The following is a 27378-nucleotide window of genomic DNA, read 5'->3' as shown; positions in this document are numbered from 1 at the left end:
TCCAGATATTAATTATCACGATGAAAAAGCATTTTCCCAAAGCTGATATACTAACAGTGAATAGCACGAGAAAAAAATGCTCAGTGATGTTAGCTGTTAGAGACGTGTCAATCAAATACGAGAGCTGGATCTGGTGGTCTAGTCCAGCTACGTAGGAGGCTAAGTTAGGAGGATTACAGGTTCAAGACCCATCTGAGCTCCATAATAAATCCAAACCCAGCAAGGGCAACTTAATGAGACCTTGTTCCCAGCTAAAAAGTAAAAGGACTTGGATGTAGCTTAGTAGTAAGCATTTGCTTCGCATGTACGAGTCCCAGGCTTTGATCTCTAATACAAAAAAATAAATAAAGTTTCCCAAACCCTAAAGCCAAACAAGTCAAAAATGAGCAAACAAAAGCATTTGGACAAAATAAAACAAGGAACAAATGAACATCCACCCCCCCACTCCCCACCCCCGCAATGAGGCAAAACTGGGCTATAATTAAAGAGAGAAATAATAAATGTTGAGATGATGAGGGGAAATTTGAATGTCTGTACATGGTTAGTAGAAGTACAAAAAGCTTGGCCTCTTGGGAAGAGAGTCTGGCAGTTTTTCTAAAGTTAAAGACGGAGTTAACATTTGACCTAGCAATTTCTCTCTGAGGTATATATCCAAGAGGAATGAAAACATGCTTACAAATATGTGCGTGAGCTTGTATGTTGGGCACAAAACAACTAATATATAAATGCTCATAGTAACAATACTCACAGTAACTTCAAAATGGAAATAACCCAAATACTTATCATCAAATGAAAGGGTAAAGAAAATGTGGTATATCCACACAGTGGAGTATTGTTGGGCCATAGGAAGGAATAAAGTATTGATACATATTACAACATATAAATCTCCGAAACATTATGGTAAGCGGAAAGAAACCAGTCACAAAGGCACATCTGTTGTAAGGTTCCATTTATATGAACTGTCAGAATAGGCAAATCCACTGACATAGAAAGAAAATAATGGTTTGACAGGGCCTGGGGGAAGTGGGCACCTGAGAGAGACTGGTAATGATTTTGGAATTTCTTCCAGGAGAGGGAAAAATATTCTAAGTAGACAGCAGTGCTTCGCTACGCAGTCCCATGGAATGTGTTAAAGAATGATACACTACATGTAGAGCTTGGCCACACAAATCCATGAAATAAATTAAAGAACCAACTTAGCTGAAACAAGAAAAAGGAGCCCTTAATGCCTAGTATGTCCTTTTCTTACACAAGCCGCCCGTTATTGCTTCCACCACATTCAATTAGAAGTCACTAGGTCCACTCCACAGTGGAAAGGATGAACTAGTCTCTACTTTCAAAACTGTTTGTGTGTATGTGTGTGAGCAGGCGCACATGAGGACGGGTGCCTGTAGAAGCCAGAAGAAGGTGGGGATCCCCTGGAGCTGGAGTCACATGGGACTGTGAGCTGCCCTGATGTGGGTCCTGGAAACGGAACTCAGATCCTCTGTAAGAGCAGTATGTGCTCTTAACCACCCAGCCATCTCTCCAATTCTAGTCTCCGTTTCTAGACAGGAGAGAACATCAAAGACCTTGTAGACAAACATTAAGCCAGCCACAGTGATGCCCTGGGTCTAACTGCCCACGTGTCAACCACGTACTGCTTGTGCAGCCTGGATGTTCAACTTTTAGCCTGAACTTGCCTGTTAGTGAGGATTCAAAGTAGTAACTATTCTATGGTGTTTCCACGAGGAGTGAACACATTGAGAAGCATCATGTGAAGTTCTGAGTACCACGCGAATATCCGGCCAGTGTTGCCTGCCTTCTCCTATGGAGCTCTGAGCACTAGGGTGTCAGGTTGTGGCCTGTGGGATGTTGGATCTGAGCCCGGCAGGACTGATGGCTTTGCTAGCAATATGGTTCGGTCAAGGTTGGATGTTGATGGTGGTAGATCAGAGATTGTAGTTCACTGGCTTTCCAGGAAGAACTGAGAATCCCTTCATAATGACCCACAGGAACTGAACTCACCGGGAGACCTGGAAGCTAGTTTATGAGTTTGTGCTGAGTAGACTGGAAGACTCCTCTGGCTAGGGCAGTGTTTCCTGAAAGAAAAGCCACTTGGGACATCACAGCAGCACCAGATTTCACAGGAAGCAGAGTCACACAGAGCAGTGACCTAGTCACAATTCTTATCTCCACTCAGTAGGTCTGCTGCTTATGTCTTCAGCTCTCCTGCTGGCCAACTAGCCCTCCTACAACAGAAAGGAACTGGATGAACCCAAAAGGTTCAATTCAGCAGACACTAGAATTCTCCAGGGTTAAGGACAGGAGCTGTGTGGCTCCCAGGCCCTGCCACCGCCTGTGGTTTATCAGAGGACAGAAAGCAGAGCTGGTTAACATGCCTCATTCTCTCCGTGTGGACCAGGGCTCCTGTGTGGACTAGGTGGCTGACACAGACAGGGAACTAGGAGCTGGCAAGGCTCCTTCCAACCGTCCTCTTGCTCACAGACAGTCCTCACAACTGGAGGGCGAATCTGTAAATGTCAGAAGTTGTTTGGGTTCTGTGTACACCCAGCCCCTGATGTACACTGATGTCATCCTTTGCTGTGTGATATTTTGTTGGTGTTCTGACGAATAAAGCTTGTCTGGAGATCAGAGGGTGGAGTTAACCGTAGAGGCCAGGCAGGTGGCTCACACCTTTAATCCCAGCACTCTCGAGGCTCACACCTTTAATCCCAGCACTCTCGAGGCTCACACCTTTAATCCCAGCACTCTCGAGGCTCACACCTTTAATCCCGGCACTCTCGAGGCTCACACCTTTAATCCCGGCACTCTCGAGGCTCACACCTTTAATCCCAGCACTCTCGAGGCTCACACCTTTAATCCCAGCACTCTCGAGGCTCACACCTTTAATCCCAGCACTCTCGAGGCTCACACCTTTAATCCCGGCACTCTCGAGGCTCACACCTTTAATCCCAGCACTCTCGAGGCTCACACCTTTAATCCCGGCACTCTCGAGGCTCACACCTTTAATCCCAGCACTCTCGAGGCTCACACCTTTAATCCCGGCACTCTCGAGGCTCACACCTTTAATCCCGGCACTCTCGAGGCTCACACCTTTAATCCCGGCACTCTCGAGGCTCACACCTTTAATCCCGGCACTCTCGAGGCTCACACCTTTAATCCCGGCACTCTCGAGGCTCACACCTTTAATCCCGGCACTCTCGAGGCTCACACCTTTAATCCCAGCACTCTCGAGGCTCACACCTTTAATCCCGGCACTCTCGAGGCTCACACCTTTAATCCCGGCACTCTCGAGGCTCACACCTTTAATCCCGGCACTCTCGAGGCTCACACCTTTAATCCCGGCACTCTCGAGGCTCACACCTTTAATCCCGGCACTCTCGAGGCTCACACCTTTAATCCCGGCACTCTCGAGGCTCACACCTTTAATCCCGGCACAATCGGGGGGGGGGGGGGGGGGGGGGGTGGAGACAGGAATATAAGGCGGGCGGAGACAGGATCTCAGCCCACTTTTTCCATCTGAGGATTCGTAGAGGTAAGAAGTCTCTGGTGGCCGCTGCTCTGCTTCTCTGATCTTTCAGGTTATCACCCCAATATTTGACTCCTGGCTTTTATTGATAAGACTAATTCGAATCTCGCATCAGTCCTTCCTGTGGCTTTTAAAATGTGATAGTTCTCTCTCTCTCTCTCTCTCTCTCTCTCTCTCTCTCTCTCTCTCTCTCTCTCTCTGTGTGTGTGTGTGTGTGTGTGTGTGTGTGTGTGTGTATGTGTGTTTGTATAGATCTACCTGTGTCTGTGCACTTGCGTACATGAGTGCATGTACATGGGGAGACCAGAAATCCACGTCAGGCATCGTCCTCTATCGCTTTCCACATTATTGCTTTTATTATAGTTGGTGTTGTCACTTTGACTCAGGGTCTTCCACTAAATCTGAAGCTCAATGATCTGTCTTTTTGTTTTGTTTGTTTTTTTCGATACAAGGTTTCTCTGTGTAGCTTTGCGCCTTTCCTGGAACTCACTTTGTAGACCAGGCTGGCCTCGAACTCACAGAGATCCACCTGCCTCTTGCCTCCCAAGTGCTGGGTCAATGATCTGTCTAGGCTGGCCAGCAAGCCTCTAGCAGTCTGTCTCTCCAGTACTGTGGTTACAGATGCACACAGCCATGCACACCCACCTGTAAATCCTCTAAATCCTCCCTTCCCCACCCCAGGAGCTGAGGACTGAACCCAGGGCCTGTTACCTCCTAGGTAAACCCTCTGCTACTGGGTCAAATCCCCACCCCACCCCCTTTTTATGTGGGTGCTGGGGATGTAAACTCAGGTCCCCATGCTTGTGTCACAAGCGCTTTACCAACTGAACCACCCCTCAAGCTCTTAGGACAGTTCTCAAGTGAGCAGTTGGTTTGGGGGGTGAATTGTTTGGGGATGACTGTTGCTTTACATGAACCTTATAGATGTATTCTTGACATACCCCAGAGTGGCATGGGCTGTCTTGAGGACATGTGTCTGCTGACCCTGGAGCCCAGCAAGGGGGTGCAGCCCACATCTTGCTGTTTTCTGAGTCCGTCTCTCTGGCCTGGATCCTGAGAGAGCTCGTCTTCCTGTGGTTCTCTGCTGAGCAATGCCGACAGGACAGAATTTCTTTGGCTGCTTTCTTCGTGTGGTGTACAGTGAGTCTGTACCCCTCAGCCCTGTGCTTAGCAGAACTGGGGGTTGTTGCTCTCTCCAAACTTTTAAAGCTTACTCCTTCAGCATCACCCCTGGCCTATGGGAGTCCTGGCTGTTCTTGCTTTGGCTCTGGGCCCTGGGTCCCTGGCACATCCTTACAGGTTCTTTGAACACCCATTACAGGGATCCTTTGCACATAGAAAAGATGTCCAACTACAATCCTGTGGTATGGCAACAGCCCTTTCTAACCCCCCACTCCCCCGTGTGCCCACACAACCCTGAGGTGATGACTTCAGGTCCTTAGCCTCAGCACTCCAAGGCCCTTGGCACTCTCCCAGGCCACACTCTGAGTGCGGAGGGAGGAAGCAGGACCATTGTAAAGGACAAAAATGAAGAGAGGGGGATATCTTGCTTGTTTTTTTTTTTTGTTGTTTTGTTTTGTTTTTTCTTGTTTGTTTTCTCAGATCAGCTAAAGACTCAGGATTCGTCCTGTCTTCTCTTTGCCCAGTGGTTCATTTCTTTAGAGTAGATGTTTCTTGGAACCTGCCACCTCCTTGACGCTCTTTTGGCTTCCTTCATTCTAACTGAATTCTTACGTATTATTGTTGTTGTTGTGTGTGATGTGTGCATGTGGGTCCGTGGGTGCCGTGGCGTGGGTATGGCAGTCAGAGATGATGTGTGGAAGCTGGTTCTTTCCTTCTACCGTAGGCTCTGGGTGCCAAACTCCCGTAGGTGGTCAGGCTTGTGCAGCGAGCGCTCCTCCTCCTGACCTGTCCAGCCAGCACTCTTTTGGCTTCTTTTTTGTCTTGTTTTTGAGACAAGGTCTCTATATGTACTCACGTCTGTCCTGGAACTCTCTATGTAGACCAGGCTGGCTTCGAACTCAGAGATCCACCTGCCTCTCCTCCCAAGTGCTGGGATTAAAAGCGTGCGCCACCACACCTGCTCCCCTTCTCTTGGCTTCTTGAGTAAAGCTGTGGCCCTTTGTCCTGGGATGGCAGAGGAGGTGCCTGCTGGGGGTTGTGGGTTCCAACAGACTACTTGTACAGGAAGGAGTGCTGAGTTGGGCCAAGTTTTGGCCTCCAGTCCCAGTTCTGGGTACCCTGGATCCTCTGGGTCCAAGCCACTGTCTACACCAGGTATACTAGCTACCAGTGAGGAGCTTGGGCAGCATGACTTCAGGGTCCCTGAGTGTTGGACATTTGGTAGAAGAGGCTGATGGGGAAGACAAGGGAGACAGATATGGCCCAGTCTTGATCTAATCCTCAACTATGAGCCTAGGTGGCCTGACCAGGAGCCTGGAGCCTGGCTGCTTGTCTTGGTCTCTGCTACTACATGGGAAAGGGTCCTTAGGCCCTCTTTGAGTGCATGCCCTTGGCAGATCTTTTTTTTTTTTTTTTTTTTTTTTTGGTTTTTCGAGACAGGGTTTCTCTGTGTAGCTTTGCACCTCTCCTGGAACTCACTTGGTAGCCCAGACTGGCCTCGAACTCACAGAGATCCGCCTGGCTCTGCCTCCCAAGTGCTGGGATTAAAGGCGTGCGCCACCACCGCCCGGCTCCTTGGCAGATCTTATAGACTCATCAGAACTCTGAGCCAATCTTTGACTTAGACGGTGGTGTTCAACATGTGGGTCTTGACCTCCAAAGTAGCAAAATTACAGCTTTGGCCTGGCCTGTACCCCTGTCCACTCTTCCAGGCTGGGAGCCTGCTACAGACAGAAACCTGTGTGTTCAGATCTGCCCTCTGACTCTCACGTCTGCCCAACGGAACCGATGGCCATTTGTGTATGGGGGTGTCTCCATTTCTGGGAAGGGCTTTTGTTAGGTGTTGTACAGTATAACAGTTCCAAGGGCTTTGCAAATTGGAACACATTTGGGCCAGAGCTGACTTTGCACTGGCAGTGATTTCAGAAACAAACAAATAACATTTCATGCTAAACCTAGATGCCACTGGGTTGGTGAGCTCTGACCCATGACTGCTGGCCACATCTGTTTCAAACCTTCCTTTCCCACCCCACCCTGCAGCAGGCGCTGGATCTGCAGCAGATTTCTAGGCACTAGGGAGCCCAAGAGTAGCAATTTCAGGGACCTTGAGGTAATCGTCCTTCTGGTTCCCATGCATCCTTTCATCCCGGGACCTCATCACCCTCCTGTATCTTCTGATCACAGCCTGGAGCACACTTTCACCCCATCATTAGCCCTGCCTCCAAGCCATGGACAATGTGGTCCTGGGAGAGAAGTGGGCAGTTGGGTCTGGAACTAGTATGGGCTTCCTGGGCTTCTGGGGCCTGCAACCTGGTCAGGAGAGCAGTAAGAATTCTGAGGGGCAGAAGGCTGGAGTCTGAATAGCTTGTGGATTGTATCAGTGTGAGAATCAAGGCATTCCAGGTGACTGTGGTTGGGGACCTCACGCAGAATTTTGAAACACAAGACTCCCTTCTTTTTGTTATCCAAAGGCTGCTTGTCTTCTAGTCAGTAATGAAGCCTCAGGCGCCAGCCCACGCCGAGGGCACACACAGAGATGAACAGCTGGGATAGTGACAGGGCATCTTACTATGCCTGAGGAACGGCTGAAGGACTCTGGACATCAGGTCTAGAGGAGACAGTCCACAGCTGGAGGACCAAATGAGGTCAATGAAAGGTACCAACAGCCTGTTTAGATGGAGCATCAAATAGTTATCAAAAGAGAAAGTACTCTTGTTACAGGAAGTGAACTTCCCTTACTGGAGGTGACAGAGCTGAGGGAGGGGATTGCTAGGCAGCAGTCATATGTGGGGCAAGTACAGGGGCCTAGCCCTGCTCCTCTGGCCTCTCAGCTTATGTCCCTGGGTAGGTGGAGTCTTGTAGCTGCCTGAGGCTACAGGGAGACCACTGGATTCAGAGAATTTTTGATATGTCTGGGAAGTGATGGGTATGGCTGTCTATGAGGATGACTTGAGGGGTTTTTGTTTGTTTGCTTGGTTGGTTTTTAATTCCCCCAATCTCTCTCTCTCTCTCTCTCTCTCTCTCTCTCTCTCTCTCTCTCTCTCTCTCTCTCTCTCTGTATGTGTGTGTTTATGTACACAAATGTGGGAGTAAATGTGCCAAGACACACATGTAGAGGTCCAAAGACAACCTTGGATGTTGGTTCTTGATTGCACTTTGCTTGAAACATGGTCTCTTGTGCTGGCTAGTTTTATATCAGCTTGACACAAGCTGTAGTCATCTGAGAGAAGGGAACCTCAACTGAGAAAAACGCCTCCATAAGATTGGGTTGCAGGAGATCCACAGCCAAACACCAGGCCGAGCTCCAGGAGTCCAGTCGGGGAGAGAGAGAAGAGGGATTCTATGAGCAAGTGCATCAGGATCATGATGGGGAAACCTGCAGAGGTGACCAAATCAAACTAGTAGGAACCCATGAAAGCTGGATCAATGGCTGTGGAGCCTGCATGAGACTGGACTAGGCCCTCTGCATGGCGAGACAATTGTGTAGCTTGATTTGCTTGGGGGCGGGGGGCTCCTGGTGGTAGAATCAGAATCCATCCCTGGTGCATGAGTGGGCTTTTTGGAGCCCACTACCTATGATGGGACACCTCCTGCAGCCTTGAGGTGGGGGGGGGGGGGGGGGGGGCGGGGATAAGAGCTTGGACTTGCCTCTACTGGATGTGCCTCCCCCTCAGAGGCCTTGCCTTCTTGTGGGAAGAAATGGGGGGTTGGTTGGGGGAAGGCTGGGGGGCGGGAGGAGGGAAGAGGGGGATTTCTGATTGTTGTGTAAAATGAAAAAAATTTTTTTCTTAATAAAAAAAGGGCTACAGGCAAGTTTGTAGGGCATTTTCTTTTGTCTTTTCTTTTCTTTCTTTCTTTTCTTTTCTTTTTTTTTCTGAGACAGGGTTTCTCTGTGTAGCTTTGGTGCCTGTCCTGGATTTTGCTCTGTAGATCAGGCTGGCCTCAAATTCACAGAGATCTGCCTGCCTCTGCCTCTGCCTCTGGAGTGCTGGGATTAAAGGCATGTGCCACCACCACTGGCAGGCATTTTCTTAATTAATTGTTGATAGGGAAGGGACAGCCCATTGGGGGTGGGGCCACCCCTGGGCTGGTGGTCTAGAGTCCTATAAGAAAGCAGGCTGAGTTCTTGGGCAATGGTAGCACATGCCTTTAATCCCAGCACTCGGGAGGCAGAGCCAAGTAGATCTGTAGACCAGGCGAGATTCAGGACAGGCACCAAAACTACACAGAGAAACCCTGTCTCAAAAAACAAAAACAAAAACAAAACAAAACAAAACAAACAAAAAGAAAAAAAAGAGAAAAGAAAAGAAAGCAGGCTGAGAAAGCCATAGGGAGCAAGCAAGTCAGTAAGCAGCACCCCTCCATGGCCTCTGTATCAACTCCAGACTCCTGCACTGACTTCCTTCAATGATGAACTATGTGTGGAACTGAAAGCCAAATAAACTGTTTCCCCCACAACTTGCTTTTGGTCATGGTGTTTCGTCATAGTGATAATAACCCTAACTAAGACATTTGATGTCTTCCGATGCATACACCAGCCTCATTGGCCCTCAGGCTTCTGGGGATTCTGTCTCCACCTCCTCTCTCTCATAGGAATACGGTGATTACTGATGCACTACTGTGCCAGGCTTTATGTGGGTTCTTCGGGTCTGAACTCAAGTTCTCACACTTGCACATAAGCGCTTTGCCCGGTGGGCCATTTCTCCTTCTTAACCTGACGCCTCATTTTATTTTTCTTTTATTTAAATAAAAATGGGAGGAGGGGCTGGAGAGATGGCTCAGTGGTTAAGAGCACTGGTTGTTGTTCTTCCAGAGGACCCAGGTTCAATTCCCAGCACCCACATGGCAGCTCACAACTGTCTGTAACTCCATCTCCAGGGGACCTGATACTTTCACACCAGTGCACAAAAAATAAAGTTAAATAAATTATTTTTTAAAAAATGAGAGAAGCCAGAAACAACCACCCAACTCAGGTCTCCATTTTTCACCTGCTTCCCATCCCAGATCCATTATCATCTTTCCATCTTTCCCTTCCCCTCTTTGGTGTCTTTCTTTCTTTCTCTTTCTTTCTTTCTTTCTTTCTTTCTTTCTTTCTTTCTTTCTTTCTTTCTCTCTCTCTCTCTCTCCCTCCCTCCCTCCCTCCCTCCCTCCCTCCCTCCCTCTCTTTCTTTCTTTCTTTCTTTCTTTCTTTCTTTCTTTCTTTCTATCTTTGTGGTGCTGGAAGTTGAACCCAGGACCTTGAATGTGTGCTAGGTGAACACTGTAGCACTGAGCTACATGATCCTTGTGTGTGTGTGTGTGTGTGTGTGTGTGTGTGTGTGTGTGTGTGTATGTGTGTGTGTGACAGGATCTTGCTGTGTAGCCAGGGCTGGCCTTGAACTGGAGATCCTCCTGCTTCTACCTTCTGAGTGTTGCAATTTTAGTTATGAAAATCTTGTTGTTCATGGATGCATTTATATTGTGAAAACAGCAAGAGTTGGAAAACAACATAAATTGGAATTCTTAACTACTTCCGTCCAATTCCCATTCTCTTTCCTCCAGACAATTCTCTTTTTAATTTGGTATCCTTTTTAATGTTCATGCACACACACCAGGTGTTTTGCTTTCCCTTTTAAAAACTTGTTGGGGCTGGAGCGATGGTTCATTGGTTAAGAGCACTTACTGTTCTTTCAGAAGACCTGGGTTCAGTTCCCAGCACTCACATGGTGTCTCATAACCATCCCTAACTCTAGTTCCAGGGGGTCAGATGCCCTTTTCTGACCTCTGGGGCCACCAGACATGCAAAGAAGCGCAGATATACATGTAGGCAAAACACTCACACACATAAAGTAATCTAAAAAACAAACAAACAAAAAAAAAACAACAAAAAAACCTTGTCAATAATATCCCCATGCCAGGCCACATAGAACCATACCATTCCCCAGTACAACTGTTTCCATGTTTCCTTTCATTTAGTAGCCTGTGTGCATATATGAGTAGTTTGTCCTGGTAGGCAGGCACCTGACTGAAGGGTGTGCACATAAATTCCAGTGTATATTACCAGCAAAGGCAATTGGCTCTCTTTGTGGCAGAATGTAACAGTGTCTTTGCCAACATGGACACTGTCCACTGTCTGCCTGGGCTGCCTCCCTGTGCAGGGATGAGTTCCTCATCACCAGAATGGCATCTGTTGGCCTGGAACCACTGCAGAAGGCACTCCTGATGGGGAGAGGAAGCAGAAGCGGGTGTCTCAGAGGCCCCTTCCAATCAGAGATTGCGCACGTCTTTGGATGGCCTCACGTGAACACAGGGCTCCTTTACCACCATTATTAGTTTCCCCCACCAGGAGCCGAGGTAAAGGTGTTTCTTTTATTGTTCTTAGGTCAGCTGAAGCTGTCCATTGATGCCCAGGATCGGGTTCTGCTGCTGCACAGTGAGTATGGCTATGTGCAGGCTCACTCAGGGAGGAGAGGGATGGTCTCCTCCTGCCCGGAGCTAGACAGGGCATGGTGTCACTATGGTATCTTTCCTTTCCCTATAGCATTCTGCCATTTGTCGGCTGGCACAGTGGGTGCTCACTTGGGACACTTTCTGTAGACCCAGCGTCTGTCCTCACTCTTAAGTCTGGAGTCTGTCTACCAGGCCCGTTTTCCCAGCAAGCTGCAACTGTCTCTAGACATCTCAAAGTTACACTTGGGCCAGACACAGCAGGGACTGCGGAAAAGCCTTCCTAGCCTCCCTGCTGCCTTTAAAAAAAAAAAACCCTCATTATTTTGTTTATTCACACAATGATGGGCAGCACAGTGTTATGGTTAAGGTCATAGCCTTTGGAGCCAAGCCACTAGAAGCTGAGTCCTGGTTCTGATGCTTTGCTTTCTAAGTAAACTTGAGCAAACTCCGTTTTCCCGTCACGCAGTGCTGGTAATAACAACCCTCTCACTCCCGGGTTGTTTCAAGGATTAAACGAGTTATATTGTGTAAAGCACCCAGCTCACAGTAGAGGTGTCTAGTAAGATAAGAGGGAAAGCCATAAACGGCAAAGTTAGCGGTTGAGCATTGCCTCTGTGCTAGGGGCTGTGGGCACCAGGGAGAAGTGCTTCCCTGTGTCTAAGTGGTGTTGTGGGTTGCCAGAGAGGAGGTGACTTGCCCACTTAATCCCTTTGTTCTTCTTTCCACCCAGTGTATGAGTATTGCCAAGCTTCTGTTGTGGCCCTTGACGTCTGGACTTTTCAGCTTAGTGTGGAAGGCCCTACCTGCCTCTCTAGGCTTCCTAGCTCTTGCTGTGCAAGATCCTCTCCATACCATTCTATCTACCACAAGCCCCACTCCTCAGGACTGCACCCTGCTTGTCCGTGCACTCTGTCTTGGCACGGGGGAGCTACGTGTCTGCAATAACCTTCCTCTTTTGTTGAATTCGAACCTTTCCTTCCTCTGATTTTGCAAGAATTGAGCCGACCCAGGACATCGGTGAGCCTCAGAAAGGAAGGCTGGATTTGCTCCCCGCCAGGAGTGACCCCTGGTCCTTACCCACTTCCAGGGGCTGTTTGTTGCTCCCTGTTTGGGGTCCTCATCATAGTCTGGCCATATTGTGCCACCATGAGTTTGGTCTCTCCACCATGATGGTTTTGCAGTGAGGGTGTGGTCAGGGCTACCTTACTGCCTCTGGTAGTCAGGAAGACCCAGGAGGTCACCAGGCCTGGATCCTCCCCAGGAAAGCCACACCCTACAGGGGAAGAATATACTCTCGGGGAACAGTAGCTGGGATACAGAACAGAGGACAGCGGGCGCCTGAGGTCCTTTGCTCCTGGCCTTAAGGGGCCCAATGTGAAGTTCCCAAGGACCAAAGGAGGGGTGTTCCGGGCCTGCCAGGGTCTCTCTCCAGCTGAGCAAACAGTTCTTGCAAAACGCATCTTGGCCCCTGCCACACCATTTGTCCTGTGTAGTTTGCTTTGGCTCTCCCCCAGCCTCAGCTCTTCATCCCTTCCAGCCTGGCTTCCCAGGCCTCATGCCCCAGACTACTGGGGCTCTGTGTGAGCCAAACCCGGGCCCCGACCAAAGCAAACACAAAAGAAAATGAGAGATGTGGGTTCTGTTAGACCTATTACCTGATTGCTGTGGGCCTCAGGTAAGAGAACCATTCTTAGCCTTTAATCTATTATTCCTGTCTGTCTATCTTTATTATTATTATTATTATTATTTATTTTCTGTTTTGTTGATAGTGATTGAATCACAGGCTTCATACACACTAGGCAAACACTCTACTCACCGAGCCACACCCCAGCCCTTATTCATTCTTTTCAGCCAGCAAACATTTTGTAGAATTGTTTCTTGTTGGTCAGGCAGTCTCCTGAGCACTTTAGAAACATTCGTTTATTTTAAAAGTACAAGTGTCATGTGAGTGAATATCATCGAGCACTCAGTCTGAGAAAGTCCAAGGTACTTGCTCTAGTACACACGGTTAGTGAAAGGTGCAGCTGCCTTCACGGCCTGCCTGCCTGCCTGCCTCTGGACTGCGAGCTTGGGACCGTTCTGTGACACTGCCCACAGCGTAGCACAGTGCCCCATGCAGCTTGGGCTCCCGTTCCCGGAGGCTGTCATGAAAGGAGAGAGAGCACTGGACTGGGAATCAAGAGACATAGGTCCTAATCTAACTGCCATTCTCATTGCTCTGTGATTCTACACGAGATTCTGTGATTCTTTGGGTCCTCCTGGCAGCCACATTTCCCCCACTCAGTGATGGCTTGGACTGAATGCATTGTAAGTTCCCCTGTGGCTGAAAGACTTGGGGAAAAGAGTGCACTCCATTCTATAGCATGGTGAGGGTGCTGCCAGAGCGCAGGGGTCGGGGAGTGGCAATACACTAGGCAGAGATGGAGTAACAACCTTTAGTTAGCATGTCAACCAAGAGACCAGGATGAAGGGTCAGAGTCCTACTGCCCAGGGATATGCTTTGTATTTCCATATCCTTCCATTAGTGAGTGTATGCCTGTGCCGTGTACATATCCTCACTCACTCACTCACTCACCATAACCTTTCGATTCTCTCCTAGTTATAGAAGGCAAAGGCCTGATGAGCAGAGAGCCTGGCGTCTGTGATCCCTACGTGAAGGTATCTGATGGGACTAGAGGCTGGTGTGAGGTACTGAGGAGCCATGTCTCTGAGTAGAGTCTCAAGGTCCTAGCACACCTGTGGGTTTGGGGCCTGGGGTGGTGGCTACCACCTCATTTGCTGGGTCTCTGGTTATTTATGAGGCCCTACACTGGCCTAGACCCTTGCTTTTTGACTGGCTTGTTCCCTAGGGCTTTAGGCAAGAGCTAGACTCTTAGGGGTTTTCTTGGTGATCCACATAGTGGGCCCTGTGACCATGCTGGTGACTGACACACAAGCTTTCTTGTGGGCAGCAGCGTCTTCGTCCCCTTTCCTGCCCAAATGAGGCAGAACCTAGTCAAACTTGGGCAGGAGAGTGGAAGGGGTGTCTCTGGGGGCTGCCAGGTCTTTCTGGGTTAGACCCTTGCAGTGAATGCAGAGGACCATGGGGGTGAAGGATACAGGAAGCCAAAGGCCAGGGACATCCCAGAGTGTGGCAGCCAAGATGCCAGGTGCAGGCCTGATGCTCTCTTCCCTTTACTTCCTGAAGCCCTTCCTGCCAAGAGCCGGAGAAAGGCCTGACGGGAATAGGCGGACTGCCCGAGGCAGGGGAAAAGGAGTCCTGGAGTGAAAGCATGGCCTTGAGGCTTCCTGGGGAGGAAACACAATGCCCAGGGGCTTCTGTGGGACTTAGAAGGGAGGAGGCCTTTGGCTTTGGGGAAACCGTTCTTGGTTGAAGCAGGAGTAGAGATGATACAGTTGTACCCTGTCTCCGCAGACCTATAGCTGCCTTCTTGGGACCACCGAGAAGGTGGTGTCCCTGTCCTAGTGTCCATCCCATTGGCCCCAGGCTCCGTGTTTGTGATGGGGACTCTGCTCTGTCCTCTTCACAGGCTGCTTTGAAGAACCTTGGGAAGCTTTTAGTTTGGAGCCACTTTGCAGAGCTAGCTGCGGGGCTGAGGTGATGATGTGGCTCTGTGATCGCCTAATGTTTTCACTTTCTCACTCCAGATCTCTTTGATCCCGGAAGACAACCAGCAATGCCCTCAGAAGACGCAGACCATTCCAGACTGCAGAGACCCAGCGTTCCACGAGCACTTCTTTTTGTAAGAGTCAGGAGCAGCTCAGCCCCCAAGGGGAGAGGCAGGCGGGGAGGTTTTGTCTGGAAAGATCTCTGTTTGCCAGATCTAGACACAGATCTAAGCAGAAAAACAGCGGCTTCTGAAGGATGCCTTTGTTTTCTCCATCCCCGGCGTCCTTGCATCCCTGGCCTGGGCCCAGCAGTAAGGCATGCAGCAATAACATCACTTGGCTGGTTCTCCTAACTACAGTCACTAGGGCTGGCAGCCCCCTGAAGAGTAGCCAGTTTCCCACTGTGCCTCTGGCCAAGTTTTCATCTTCAACAGAAGGAATTTTCCGAGCTGAGGGGCGCTATTACCTGCTCATCCCCCCTTTTTTATTTAAACTCATTAACCTCCCTGAGCCCCAGCTTCCTCATTGGTAGAATGGAGTTAATAATAGTTCCCCCCGGGGGGAGCTGGGGACTCTTAACTGGGACATGGGGCAGCGCCCATCAGAGTGGGAGCTGCTGCTGTTGTTGTTATTACTATTATTTCTTTCCCCCATCTCTGGGCACTCTGGGGCCAATGGGAAGGTCATGGACACTTAGTCTTTTCCTGTTGGTGAGAATGAATCATAATATTTTGGTTTTCTCCTCACTTCATGACATAATTTTGCATATTATGCAAAATTGGACAATACGGGTGAACAAAAAGGAGAAAATAGAAGATCTTCAGAGCCCTCCTGCTCACACAGATAGCCTCGCTGCATTTCTTGTCCCAGCCCTTCGTTCATGTTTGCGTGTGCCTCCGCGTTATGTTTATAAGACGGGATTGTTTCATAATGGTGTGCCCGAGCCCCCTTTGAGTCCTTCACAGTATAGTCTACACGCTATTGTGCCCGTGAGAACTCTTCTCCCACACTATGGCACTATATTTAGCCGTTTGTAGATTCCTTCTCAGCTGTTGTCAACGTGGTCAGTGCTGTGAGCCTGGCCGAGAGCTGGGCCCTCCTAACGCTCTGCTTTGCTTCCTAGCCCTGTCCCAGAGGAGGGTGATCAGAAGCGTCTTCTGGTGACCGTGTGGAACAGGGCCAGTGAGACCAGGTGAGGGGACCTGCTGAGCTGGACTGAGAACCTTCCCTGGGTTTGGGGTGCCAGCATGCGGTAAGGGAGAAATGCCTTTGGGGTAAGTAAATGGCAGTGACTATACATACAGAAGCCCTGAGACCCTATCACATGGATGAACAAGAGGAGGCCAAGACGCCATTGTCAGTGAATATTTGTGAGCCCTAGGTATCAACAAGGCAGGGCTTAAGCCTCCCCAGGGATGCCCACTGGCGAACACGAGACTCTGCTCTGAAGGTGCCCACTGTCCCAGGAAGGGACGTTAGGCATTGTCCGGAGATAAGTTACAGTGACAGCGTACACGTAAGCCAGTTCCCTGTGACTCTGTGCCCTGTTTTCACTGGGCCTACTTTGCTCTGAATCACCACTGTACCCAGTACACACATGTAATGAATACTAACCTCACAAACTAGAAAGGGATGAATGAAAAAGAGAGTAAGTGTGGGAAGGTGCCTGGGAGGGCTTCATGGGAAAAGTGGAATTTTGAACCTGGGCAGAGAGTAGGAGTAAGACAAGGAGAGAAGGAAGGGGCATTCTGGGCCAGGCGTGAGTAAGCAGAAAGCAATGAAGAAGTGAGGAAGCAGGGCTCGCGGTGGTGGCCTCAGGCTGTCCTGAGGAGGCCTGGTTTAGGGGTGCAGAACTTTTGCAGGGTGGGGGGGATATCGAAACAGGCTGATCTCACAGGTGGTGGGAGACAAAGGAGGCAGTCGTGGGTCTGAAAATGAGAGGCAGCTGTTACAGTGTGGGGCAGGGGCGCCGTAGGCAAGGGTGGGGACTGGCTGCTAAGGAAAGCCGACCGTTGGCCTGTCAAGACCAGCTGGGCAGGAGCAGCGCGGGGCTCGCTTCACAAAGGCACTATATGAATCTGGGAGACCTGGTCACCAGTAACTTTGTCCAGCAGGCACAGAGTAGAACTGAATGAACTGAATTCAGGGGCCCATGTGAGTGAAAATCAGCTCAGCTCTCCAGCCTAGACCTGGAAAATGTTTTGAGGTTGAATGCTTTTTGTGTGTGCACTGTGTTGGAGATTGAACCCAGGGCCCTGTACATACCGGGCAAACATTCTACCACCGATCTGTGTCCCTAACTCCTGGGTTCTTCTTGGAAACATAAATCCCAGTAGCTACTATGGTCTTTTAGGGGTCCCATTTAACCTTGAGAATGAAGAGTTTTTGTTTTGAAGGAACCTACTGTTCATCACAGAGTGATGCTCACGGTCCTACTCACCTCACCCATCCATTTTTTCCATCATCCACTCAGCTGCCGCTTCCCGGCAGCCAACATTCTAGGTGCTAGCACCCCTGCAGCTCTCTGGAGGGGAGTGAAGGAAAGAGACTTGAGGGTATGGGTGAGGGAGGGGGCACCACACCGGTAACAGGTGCCCCACTTGCGGGTGCTGAGCTGGGTCCAGCCAAGAATGCATTATCTCGTGTGTGCAGGTTGTGCTGTTTCCAGAGTTGATGACCGAGCCTCAGGGAGACTAGACCGTGCTCAGGGTCACCCAAACGGTGAAGAGTGGACCTGGGAAGAGAAGACAGACAGCTGTGTCTAAATTCTGTCCTTGTCACTGTATTGCCTCCTGGCCCCAAAGGACAGAGTGGCGAGCGTGGGTTTGTGCAGTGAGACAGCATCTGAGGACTTACCAGTGTTTTGGGAGGATCAGGTGCAAAGTAGGCCGTCGACAGAACTGAGATGGAGTTGGCGTAGGCCCAGCCAGGTGGATCCATAGGTCCTTTAGAGAAGGGTGTATCCTCTTTAGAGAAGGGTGGTCTTTTTTAGTGCTGGCAGTTCTCTGTCCCAGTTGGACATCAGAGTCTCCCAGGGCACCTGTGTGGAACACGAGTTCCCAGACGCCACGTCAGATGGCCCAGCCCACGTCTCCATGAGCAGAACCTGGAGGTCTACACTTGAACAAGGCCCCATGGTGAACTGAAGAAACCAGTTTGGTGTTTGGGATGCTGTTTGGCCACTGGGGACATACCTGAAGACCCTGGCAAGAGAGTGGCAGATACGTGCTGTGGGTCTAAGATTTGGGAAGGTCTTTGGCAGGACAAGGTGAAAGAGAGAATTGGTGGGAGCAGTATTTGGATGGGGTACTTAGCTGTGCGAACAGGAGGAAGGGGCAGATATACCTCTTGGGTGGTTGGTGGTGTCACCAGTAGTGTATGAAAGGGAAGGTGAGATGCTGGTGTCTAGAGCATCTCTGAGACCGTGGTGTCTGCTGGTGGTGCATGCATGGAATGGATGAGATGGACCACCCAGGACACACTGAGTGTGGGGCCCTGGCTTTGAAGGGTCAGTAAACTGCATCAGGAGCCCTAAAGGAGCCCGGAGGAGTGTCAGAGAAGCAGAGGGATACTCAGCACGCTCCTGGAGGGCTGGAGCTCAGCCTTCCATGGGAAGCAGGCAGGCGGAGCTGCCGGGGGAGCCAGCAATGCGGGTCACGTTTTTTGGAAGAGAAAGTAAAGCTGGGGAAAGTGAGTCAGTCCCCAGCGAGGCCGCCTGATCAGGGCCCTGTCTCCACCAGTTGCCTATTTTGGGAAAGTGCGATTCGTATTAAACACAGCCAGCCTCGTGGTCAGAGCCCCAGCCCTAAGCTCAAGAGGGCTGGGGCAGGCTTAGGCAGGCCTGCCTGCAGAGCAGATGGAGCCTGTCAGCACCACGCTGGCTGTTTTCAGCCTCCCAGCGCTCTTAGCCGGCTCTTCTTTATCGACCAGAGGAGGCCTCTGAGCTGGAGCAGACGGACAGCAACTCCAGGAAACCCAGGCTCTGCCAAATGCTCCCAAATCAAATTGTGTTTCTCTGAAGGACAGACATACAAGTTATCGATGTGAAAGACCATCGTGGAAGGTGGAGGCAAGTTTACTGAACCGTCCTCCATCCCAAAGCATTTCCCATGCATTATCTCACTTAACACAGGTTTGGAGGGGTGAGAATTACGATTGTCTTTCTCTTCAAAGGCCTATGAAGGCACAAGACCTTGAGGTTATATAATGGCCGGTACTTAACAAGCATTTATTCTGCGTGAACATTAAGCCCATGGCATGCCTTATCTAATTTAATCCTCACTCTGCTCTTTTATGGGCGAGGAAACAGGCACAGAAAGGTTATGTAACTTGTCCAAAGTAACACAGCTGGAATGCAGAAAAAAAAAATCAGCGGCAGATCCAGGCAGTGAGAAGCAAGTCCATGCTTGTTAGTCACACCGCAGTGCGCTGGCCCACCTCCCGCGGGTGACAAACGATGACTCCAAAGCCGTTCTCCTTCCCTGCCAGTGGCTTGCTCCTCCAACCTTGAGATGTTTCAGCACACATAGTGTGGCTTTGTATGAACCAGCCAGTCAAATGTGCGGTGGGCACCTTCCGCCTCCTGTAGTCAGCAAGAAGGAAGGAGCCTCCTGGTGGTGGCTGTCCATTCCTACTGGAGACGGGACGTACAGAGAACTCCAGGTGGGGCTGGGGAGGTGGCGGCTCCGTGGATGAGAGCACTCACGGTGCGAGCATGAGGACCTGAGTTCGAATCCCGTGGCAGCACACAAGCCGGTCACCCCAGCACAGTGGCGGTCAGAGACACGAAGATGAACGAACGGGTTTCTAGTTGCCTGCCTCACTCCAGCTTCAGTGAGAGACCTTGTCCTGAGGGGATGAGGTGGCGGTCCACAGAGCAGGGCACCTGACACGGTCCTCTGGCCTGTGTGCGTATATACACCTGTGCACGGACGCCACCGGATCACAGACACACAGCATCCTGGGGCGGAGCTGTGGATGTCAGTGTATGTCAGCATCTTGGCAGGAGCTGAGGAGAACCACTGAGCCTGTGAAGGAGGACCATTCTCACTGGCTGGGCCACTGTGGGCCAGCCTTTCCTCAGCTCTGGGCCTCAGTTTGTTTGTCTGTAAAATGCAGGCATCTCTAAGTCGGCTTTTTTTTTTCAATTTCAAAGTTCTGTGAATGTTAAAAATTATAGCTACCTTCATAAAATAGTTTGATAAACTAAACTAAACTAAACAAACTGTAGACCTTTTCAAAGACATGCAAAGCTAGAAGGTAGATATCACCCCCAGAGATGCATAGCCCCAATGCATCTGTTATCAACGTGTGGTTGATCTTTGTCTCTGCCCACTCACTTGCCCCTCCTCCAGTGGATCGTTTTCAAGCAAACCCCACACATTTTCATGTCTTATCAGTAATATATATATATATATATATATATATATATATATATACACACACATATATATGACAATTTCTAAAGAAACAGAATTATAAAGACGTAATCACACTCAGAAAATGGTAATCCATCTAATTCCTCAGGCACTTTGAACACAGAGCTAAACTGTTTGGACGTCTTGCTGGATAATAAGCAGAAAGGCAAACTGAAGCTTATAATATTGTTTAAAGCACCTTCTGAACTTGTAGCCAGAGAACAGCCTTGGAGAAAGATGTAATTGTTCCTCCGAAAGACAGACATTTGACTTGTCATGTGAAAAACTGTTGTAGACGGATATTAACAAGTGTTTTTAAGTTTTATATATATATTATATATATATTATATATAAAATTAAAGGATGCAGTCTTCTATGAAAACAGTAACTGCGTACATGGAAGGTCTGCTTTGCCGTGCGGCAGGCACCGCCCTCAGCACTGTAGGGGCAGCCCCTCCTTTACCCCTGTTACGAACAGGATCTCCGTGCCAAGTATAGCGGCCCTAACATCAGAAGGCTTGTGACTAGTGATGGGTAAGCAGCCCAAAGAAAAAAAGTGAATAGAAAGACATGGACTCAATTTAAGGCATCAAACTAGAAATAAAGATTACATTATATAACCCTGTGATACAAAATGGTTCAAGGTTCTTCAGTGAGCAGATCAGTGTGCCTTCCCGAAAACATAACGCACCTCGCCTTGCAGTAAGCTGAGCCCTGTTCTGCCGTGTGCTCCGTGAAGTCACCTCTGAGCCTCTGCACTGGTTGGTCCCCCTCTCTGAAATGCTCTCCCTCTCATCCTTTCTGGCCCTGCTCCTGCGACCTCCTGCAAGCCTCCCAGCCCCAGCTGCCTCTTGCGCCTTCCCAATTTGTGGCCCCGCACCGTTCATCTGTCAATCTCGATCCGTCTTGTGCCAGGGCCTGTATTGCCGTCTTGAACTGCCATTGAAATTCCTGCCTATTTGTCTTGTTTCCTTCATACTGGGGCTCCTTGCCCAGGGCCTGCCAACCATGGGCATGATGGATTCCCCCATTTGTCAAGCCTTTGCTGAGTGCAGAAGCCTGGAGCTGAAGCCTTGGCAATCAGCAGTGACCAAGGCGTGGTTCCAGAGCCTCTTTACGGAGGGAAGTTGCCAGCCTCTCCTGCATGGGCTCAAGTTGGTAAGCTGGCTGGTACCTTGCTGTATGCCTGGGCTGCTTATATAAGCAGTTTTTCCTCCAAAGGGTTTTCAAAAGCAGCCTTCAAAAGTAGCTAATTGAAGAACACTCAGAGAGAGAGGTTCCTGCTTGTGGACATTAATTGTGACAATTTACTCTGCCTGAATGATCATGAAATCACTGGAGGCCCCTTAGCAGGAAGCAAAGCTCGAGGGAGGCTATTAACCATTTAGCATTCTCTAAGCACCAGGGAATAAAAATTCCACTTACAGCAGAGTAGGGAGAGGCAGTGTTTATTACAGCTAAAGCCCCAGCCTGGAGATGGGAAAATTTGCAGCGCTGGCCAGCCTGAGTGCCGAGTGTGCATCACCTCCCTACCAGCCAAGGCTCTCCCAACTGTGCTGATGAGAACAAACTTGCTAGGAGCACATTGGTAGAGCCTGCAAAGGCTGTCCTCGAGTGGCAGCTGTCTGGGCGATTGCTGCTTGGGGCAGTCTCACCCGCTAGTGCGGCTCTGACCCCTTTCCAGGAGGGAAGAATATTTGTTCAGAACAGTGGGGTCGGAAGGTGAAGGGATGTCTTATTGGGGGCGGGGACTGCATTATCCTCCTTGAGCGAGTTATTAATGATAGGAGGGGACAGGGAGGAGGAGGAGACCATGAGCCACAGCTGGAGAAGTAGCCAAGTGCTGCCGTGGAGAGAGAGAGCTGGGTGAACTCCGAGGCCCCGGTCCTGTGGCTGTGGTTTAGAACTTGGATAGGCAGGTGGGCGGGTGGCCAGTGTTGCCTGTGTGCTGCCCCTCACTTGACGTGGCCGCCTGGGAGAAGCTAGTTTTGTTATGCTTACCACTATCAGGTGGCAAGCTGCCACCCTTTCCGGAGAATCCAAACAATATGTATTTATGGAGGCTTCTTGACCTCCGCTTGACCGTGGGTGGGTGCCTTGCAGAATCCCTGGAGAGCTTTCCCCGGGGTTCCAGTGCCCAGACGCTGCCTTGAACCAGTTTGGTTTGGACCTAGGCATGAGCTCTACAGCTCAAATCTCAGGCAGGTTTTTGGGCAGCCCTTCGATGCTGTACTCTTCCGAGTAGCCTCCCGGGCCTGGGCCCTGTAGACCAGCCTTCTGGGAGGTGTATCTGCAGGGAGTTTACTGTCCGTCTTTGCTTTAACCCTGTGCCTTCCAGGACAGACCAAATCCTCCATCTCCGTGGGCCCTACAGACAGTGCGAATGGGGCTGCCAGTGTTGTGCTCCAGTCTAACTGTGTGGTATCAGGGTCAAGTAGAAGGCTGTACAGTAGAGGTCCTTAAAAATACGTTTATCCACCACCCCACACTGCAAAAGCAGTGACTGTTCCTGTGAAGATTTGAAAACAAAATCGCAAACAGTCCCACCTGCCAGACACAGCCGTTGTTTGTCTTTTGTGGTTCGGTTTCCCATGAAACTACAGCTTTGTACGGGTCCTTTGCTCTGACAACAGCGAGCTTTGGCATTTTATTAGCATTGATCGGTACCATCCTTATTAAAAGCTGTTAATGAGTTCCTGGTGGGTGGACATTCTCTAGGCACTTTGAGTTCCTGTGACCCTAGTCTGACAATGTGTGAGGCCTGACCTTGGCTCATGCTTGCCTGTCCCACTGACAGGTCAGACAGGTCATTGTGGGTCATTGTGACTTTTGTGTGTTAGGTATGTCTGGAACTTGGTCTCTAGCCATCTGAGAACTGCTAAGGTCCCGCTTGGATGCAAGGCAAAAACTATGTGAGCTGAGGCCCCATAACTTTCTTCTTACTGCATGTCCCCAGCTGAGGTGATGGCTAAGAGACGCTGACGGGGACAGTCTTCTCCACCTATCCAGCACCAGAACAGCTAAGACACTCAAGGTAGTCCTGAGCTCCCGTAGCATCAGAGAATGCAGCATCTGCCCAGGCCTAGGATGCTTGGCTTCCCTCAGAACCGACTACGAACTCTTCTGTGACCTTGGGAAGGGGACCAATGAAGCTTGGTGTCTTCCTCGGGAAACTGAGTAGAACTCCTGTGCCACCTCACAAAGTGGGAAGGAACAGAGGCAGGTGGAGGTGCCCTCAGGAAGCCACACGTAGACTGTGGAACATTTGACAGAAGCCTTCCTTGAACAGACAGCAGGGAACTCACTCTCTGCTCCTCTCCTAGGCAGCATGCACTCATCGGCTGCATGAGCTTTGGGGTGAGATCCCTCTTGACTCCGGACAAGGTGAGTTGGCAGGAAGTTTCAGGAGCAATAGCCCCCCCCACCCCCAGGCCCTGGCTGGTACACTCATGCCAACCCTGCAAATGCTCGGGTTGAGCTGTTCCCTGTGACAATTCCACTGAGGCAGGCATTGGTAACCTAAGTTATAGGCTGCTGTTGTCACTGGGCTGGCTAAGGGTTTGGGTCCTCTTCCAGAGGGCAGTTTGGCAGCCCCCAGGCTCCCTAGGAAGTGTGGAGTCTGCTGGATGCCAGGATGCCATGAAGTATTTTGGCAAGTCCCATGGGATGTAGGTACTCCTAACCTACTCTGGGTGAAGGGAACTGGCACCCCTGATGCCCCTCTACAAGGGTCCTCCTGACCTGTCTTCTGAGTGCAGGAGGGGGCAGCACTGGCATTGATGCCATCCCTCTCAGACGGGGCTCACAGGACCCTTCCTTTGGGTCACTGTCACTTACCTGCCATTATTAGGCACTGCAGCCCCAAACCGGAAGCTCCAAATAGGGGTGGGTGCACTTCTCCACATCCTGAAAATGTCCTTCACGGCCTGTTTTGTGTCCCTGCCACTTAGCTTTGTGTCCTGGGGTGAAGTCAGGAGATGGCTGTGTGGAGGTCCTTCGGATCTCCTGGCTGCAGCCTTGGCTTCCATCTGCTCTGAGGACTGTGAGAAGGTGCTCCTCATGGAGACCGCACAGAGTCTTGAGCACCTGCTTTTGTGGCCTTTTCCACTGCTCTTCACTCTTATCTTTTTGTTCTGTAAACATGGATTTAATGAACACCTACTACTGTTTACCAGGCTGAGTATTAGGTACGTTCGAGAGCCTGGCTGGAGGCAGGAGGCAGGCGAGTCCATAGTTGTTCTCCAGGGCTAAGAGGCCGAGGGAGAACCAGTTCTGTCCAGAGCATCAGGGAAGGCTTCTTGGTGTAGGTGGTAGCCTTGGACGGGGAGACTGGACCATCAGCATCTGAGGAATGATGCCCAGCTGCAGTTTTTGTTGTTTGGTTTGTTTTTGAGGGGTTAGTGGTGCCTTGACCTGTTCCCTCTGCCTCTTTGGTCTGATCATATTCTTCCTTCTCTCATGACAGGAGATCAGTGGCTGGTATTATCTGCTAGGGGAGGACCTGGGCCGGACCAAGCACCTCAAGGTGGCTAGGCGGCGGCTCCAGCCCCTGAGAGGTGTGTACGAGCCCCTTGAAGCTCCCTGACCCTTAATGAGTGGAGCATGAATCTCGCCTCCCTGGGACTTCTTTCCAGCTGCTATAGGACCACAGGCTACCCCATGCCCAGGACATTATTACCATATGATGAGCTTTCCTCGGAGTTTGTGCCCCTTCACACAGATCAGTCCCCTGCCTCACTCAGAGAAGCTTCTTTACTTCCCAAGTGTCTCTTTCCCAAGGTTCTGTATCTCACCTGTGAGGCCTTGCTAACCTTGGGGATCTCACCTCTGCAGGCATGGTTTTAGGGTCTGCCGTGAGCCTGAGGCTCAGGGCTTGGATTTCATGCCCCCTCAGTCCTGTTCTTTTGCTCACAGCCCTGGCTCCTGAGCCTCTGCTTACTCCGAGCCTTGGCATCCTTCTGTCTGGAAGCCAGGAACGACCCTGACACTCTCACCCCTGGTTGGTGCATGGGCCCTCCTGCCCATAGGAACTTTCTGACTCAGCTCTATCACCTTCCAGATATGCTGTTGAGAATGCCAGGAGTTGGGGACCCTGAGAGTGGGGAGAAACTCCAGGTAGGTGGGGACATTCCTGCTGGCCTGGTGGAACCTGGGCATGGATCCAGGGTCTCTGATCTCCTTTTTGTCAGCCTCTTGACCCAGGAAGTGGCTGTGAAAGAGGGTAGCATTTGATGTTTGGAACTCAGCAAGTCATGCATTGTGAGGGAGGATTCTTGGCTTTCCTAAGGTGTGTCCTTGGAAAGGTATGCCACTGCCCTGTATGTAGTTATTCATGACCTTTGCAAGGGTGGGAGAGAGCCAGGAAACACAGGTGACCAGATCTTTCAGATTGTTTTGACCTCCAGAAACAGAATCCTCCCTTCCCCCGGGTCCCCAGAACCCCTGTTTCTCCTAGGACCGTGGCCATGTCATTTTCACAGGTTAGGCCTGCCGGGGCTGGAGAGTAGCCAGGACTCTGAACCTGAATGGTATGGGTTTCTAGCTTCCTAACAGCTTTGAATCTGAAGAGGAACATTATGTAGGGATTTGGAAGAACTGTCCAAAGTTCACTCAGTCTCTTTAGAGAAACTCTCACAGTGACTCATGGTTTTCTTTAACTAGGAGAAGGAAAATCCAACTCCCAGGGACCCAGTAGCACCCATTTATCCCCTGGGTTCTACTGTGATCTAACCCTCACCACCCCACCTTACCGATAAGGGGACATACAGGTCCCTGGGTTATATGTCACCGTCGCCACACGGGCAGCAAGAGGTAGACAGTGCCTCTGAAAAGGGTGTGCCCTGTGCTGTGCTGTCTCTAGAGTGCGGAGAAGACATCACTGAGGAGACGTGATGTGGGCATGCTCCTTGAGCAATCTAGGAAACCTCTCCTTTGGCTGCACTCATCTATCCCCTCACACACGATGGGGTGGTTACACCTGCATGGACCCCAGCCTGGCACTGGGTCCTGGAAAAGAGCCTTGGTTCAGCCCTTGTGGAACATACTGTTGAGAATATCACTGCCCAGCATAGTACCAGCTTGCTGCCTGTGGCTTCTTAGCATTTGGCTGTAGCAAGTGAGCCTGAGGAATTGAACTACAGCTTCTATTTCACGTCAGGTAATTTCAGTTTGCCTTGTACAAATGTCTAGCTCCCATTATAGTGCTAGGGTAACTTGCCAGATGTAGTTTCTATGGCTTCACGTGGAGTTTAAAAGCTTCCCCTAGCTTCAGGGATAGTTTCCAAAGATCTTCCCCCACACTGTCTGTGATGGGGTAGTGACTATGGAGCCACCCTGGTAATATGTGGGAATTACTTGGACATCAACATTGGAGGTCTCCAGGTGGCTTGTGAAAGAAAGACCCACTTTGTGCTAGATTCTGCAGACTGTCCTATGTCCCTAAGGCTACTGTTCTCAAGTGCATTGGATCTGGGGACTGATACACCCGAAAGGTGTCCATAGCGCTCAGCAGAGACAGGGATTGGCAGAGGTTTGGGAAAATAAGAGTTCGCTTATTCGAATCCATTTGAAGGACATAGAGATGTAGGTCACCTACCCATGATCACTTAGCAACCAAACCAAGGGACTGCCTCTGTTCTAATAACATGAGTGAGCAGGTGGGCTTTCCCAGGGGCTCCTAGGAGGGCAGAGGGGGCTGGGCTCATTCTGTGCCACTCTCAAGACCTGATCCTGGAACTACAAGGAACTTGACTGCAGGGCCTGGGTTCTAACCTGGCGTTCAGCTGTAGCCACTCTCCTTGGCTTCCATTTCCTTGTTGTTAAGATGTGGAGGGTGGTGCCCCCGTGGCTGGGAACCCACTTACACATCTGTGTGCCATCAGTCCCTCTTCACAGCCCACTTTTGTGAACGAAGAAGCTGACTTTTAAGTAGCTCCAGAGTGCCCGTCAGTCTCCAGATGTTTTGTGTTCTCTGACTTGGGTACCGTGCTTAGGCCATCCCGGATTGTCCCCACTGGGTTAGTCCACAGGATTTGCTCCTGGGGACCCTGGGATTGGCAGGGAGGTGTGCTGTTACAGAGCAGCGGCGTGTTTTCTGCTTGAGTTTCTCGGTGAGGGGTGTTTGTGAGAACACTGGACTCACAGAGTGGCCCAGGGCAGAGAATGCAGTCAGAACAAAGGCGCCCTCTCCCCGCCAGGCCCGAGGAATACTAACTAGCTGACAGGAATTTGAATATAAAACTCTCTCTCTTCCTTGTCATTCTGAGGTTT

General features: G+C 50.3%; 1 protein-coding gene across 4 annotated transcripts in view; it reads left to right on the top strand.

The window, feature by feature from the left end:
• Rgs3 (regulator of G protein signaling 3) overlaps nt 1–27378 on the top strand; it is a 125505-nt gene that overhangs the window by 12740 nt on the left and 85387 nt on the right. For all 4 annotated transcript variants that reach the window (XM_052718838.1, XM_052718824.1, XM_052718825.1 and 1 more), the window contains exons 2-8: nt 11016–11066; nt 13683–13741; nt 14732–14826; nt 15816–15884; nt 23433–23493; nt 24575–24665; nt 25169–25224. In XM_052718838.1, the coding sequence (XP_052574798.1) occupies nt 11016–11066; nt 13683–13741; nt 14732–14826; nt 15816–15884; nt 23433–23493; nt 24575–24665; nt 25169–25224 (482 nt within the window). The remainder of the gene's footprint in view (nt 1–11015; nt 11067–13682; nt 13742–14731; nt 14827–15815; nt 15885–23432; nt 23494–24574; nt 24666–25168; nt 25225–27378) is intronic.

The sequence above is a fragment of the Peromyscus californicus genome, unplaced genomic scaffold (assembly GCF_007827085.1).
Source record: "Peromyscus californicus insignis strain IS unplaced genomic scaffold, ASM782708v3 Scaffold_5__1_contigs__length_169319896, whole genome shotgun sequence".
In the NCBI taxonomy this organism is placed as follows: Eukaryota; Metazoa; Chordata; class Mammalia; order Rodentia; family Cricetidae; genus Peromyscus; species Peromyscus californicus.
Note: the sequence above shows the minus strand (reverse complement) of the source record. Positions and strands in the feature narration are given on the sequence as shown.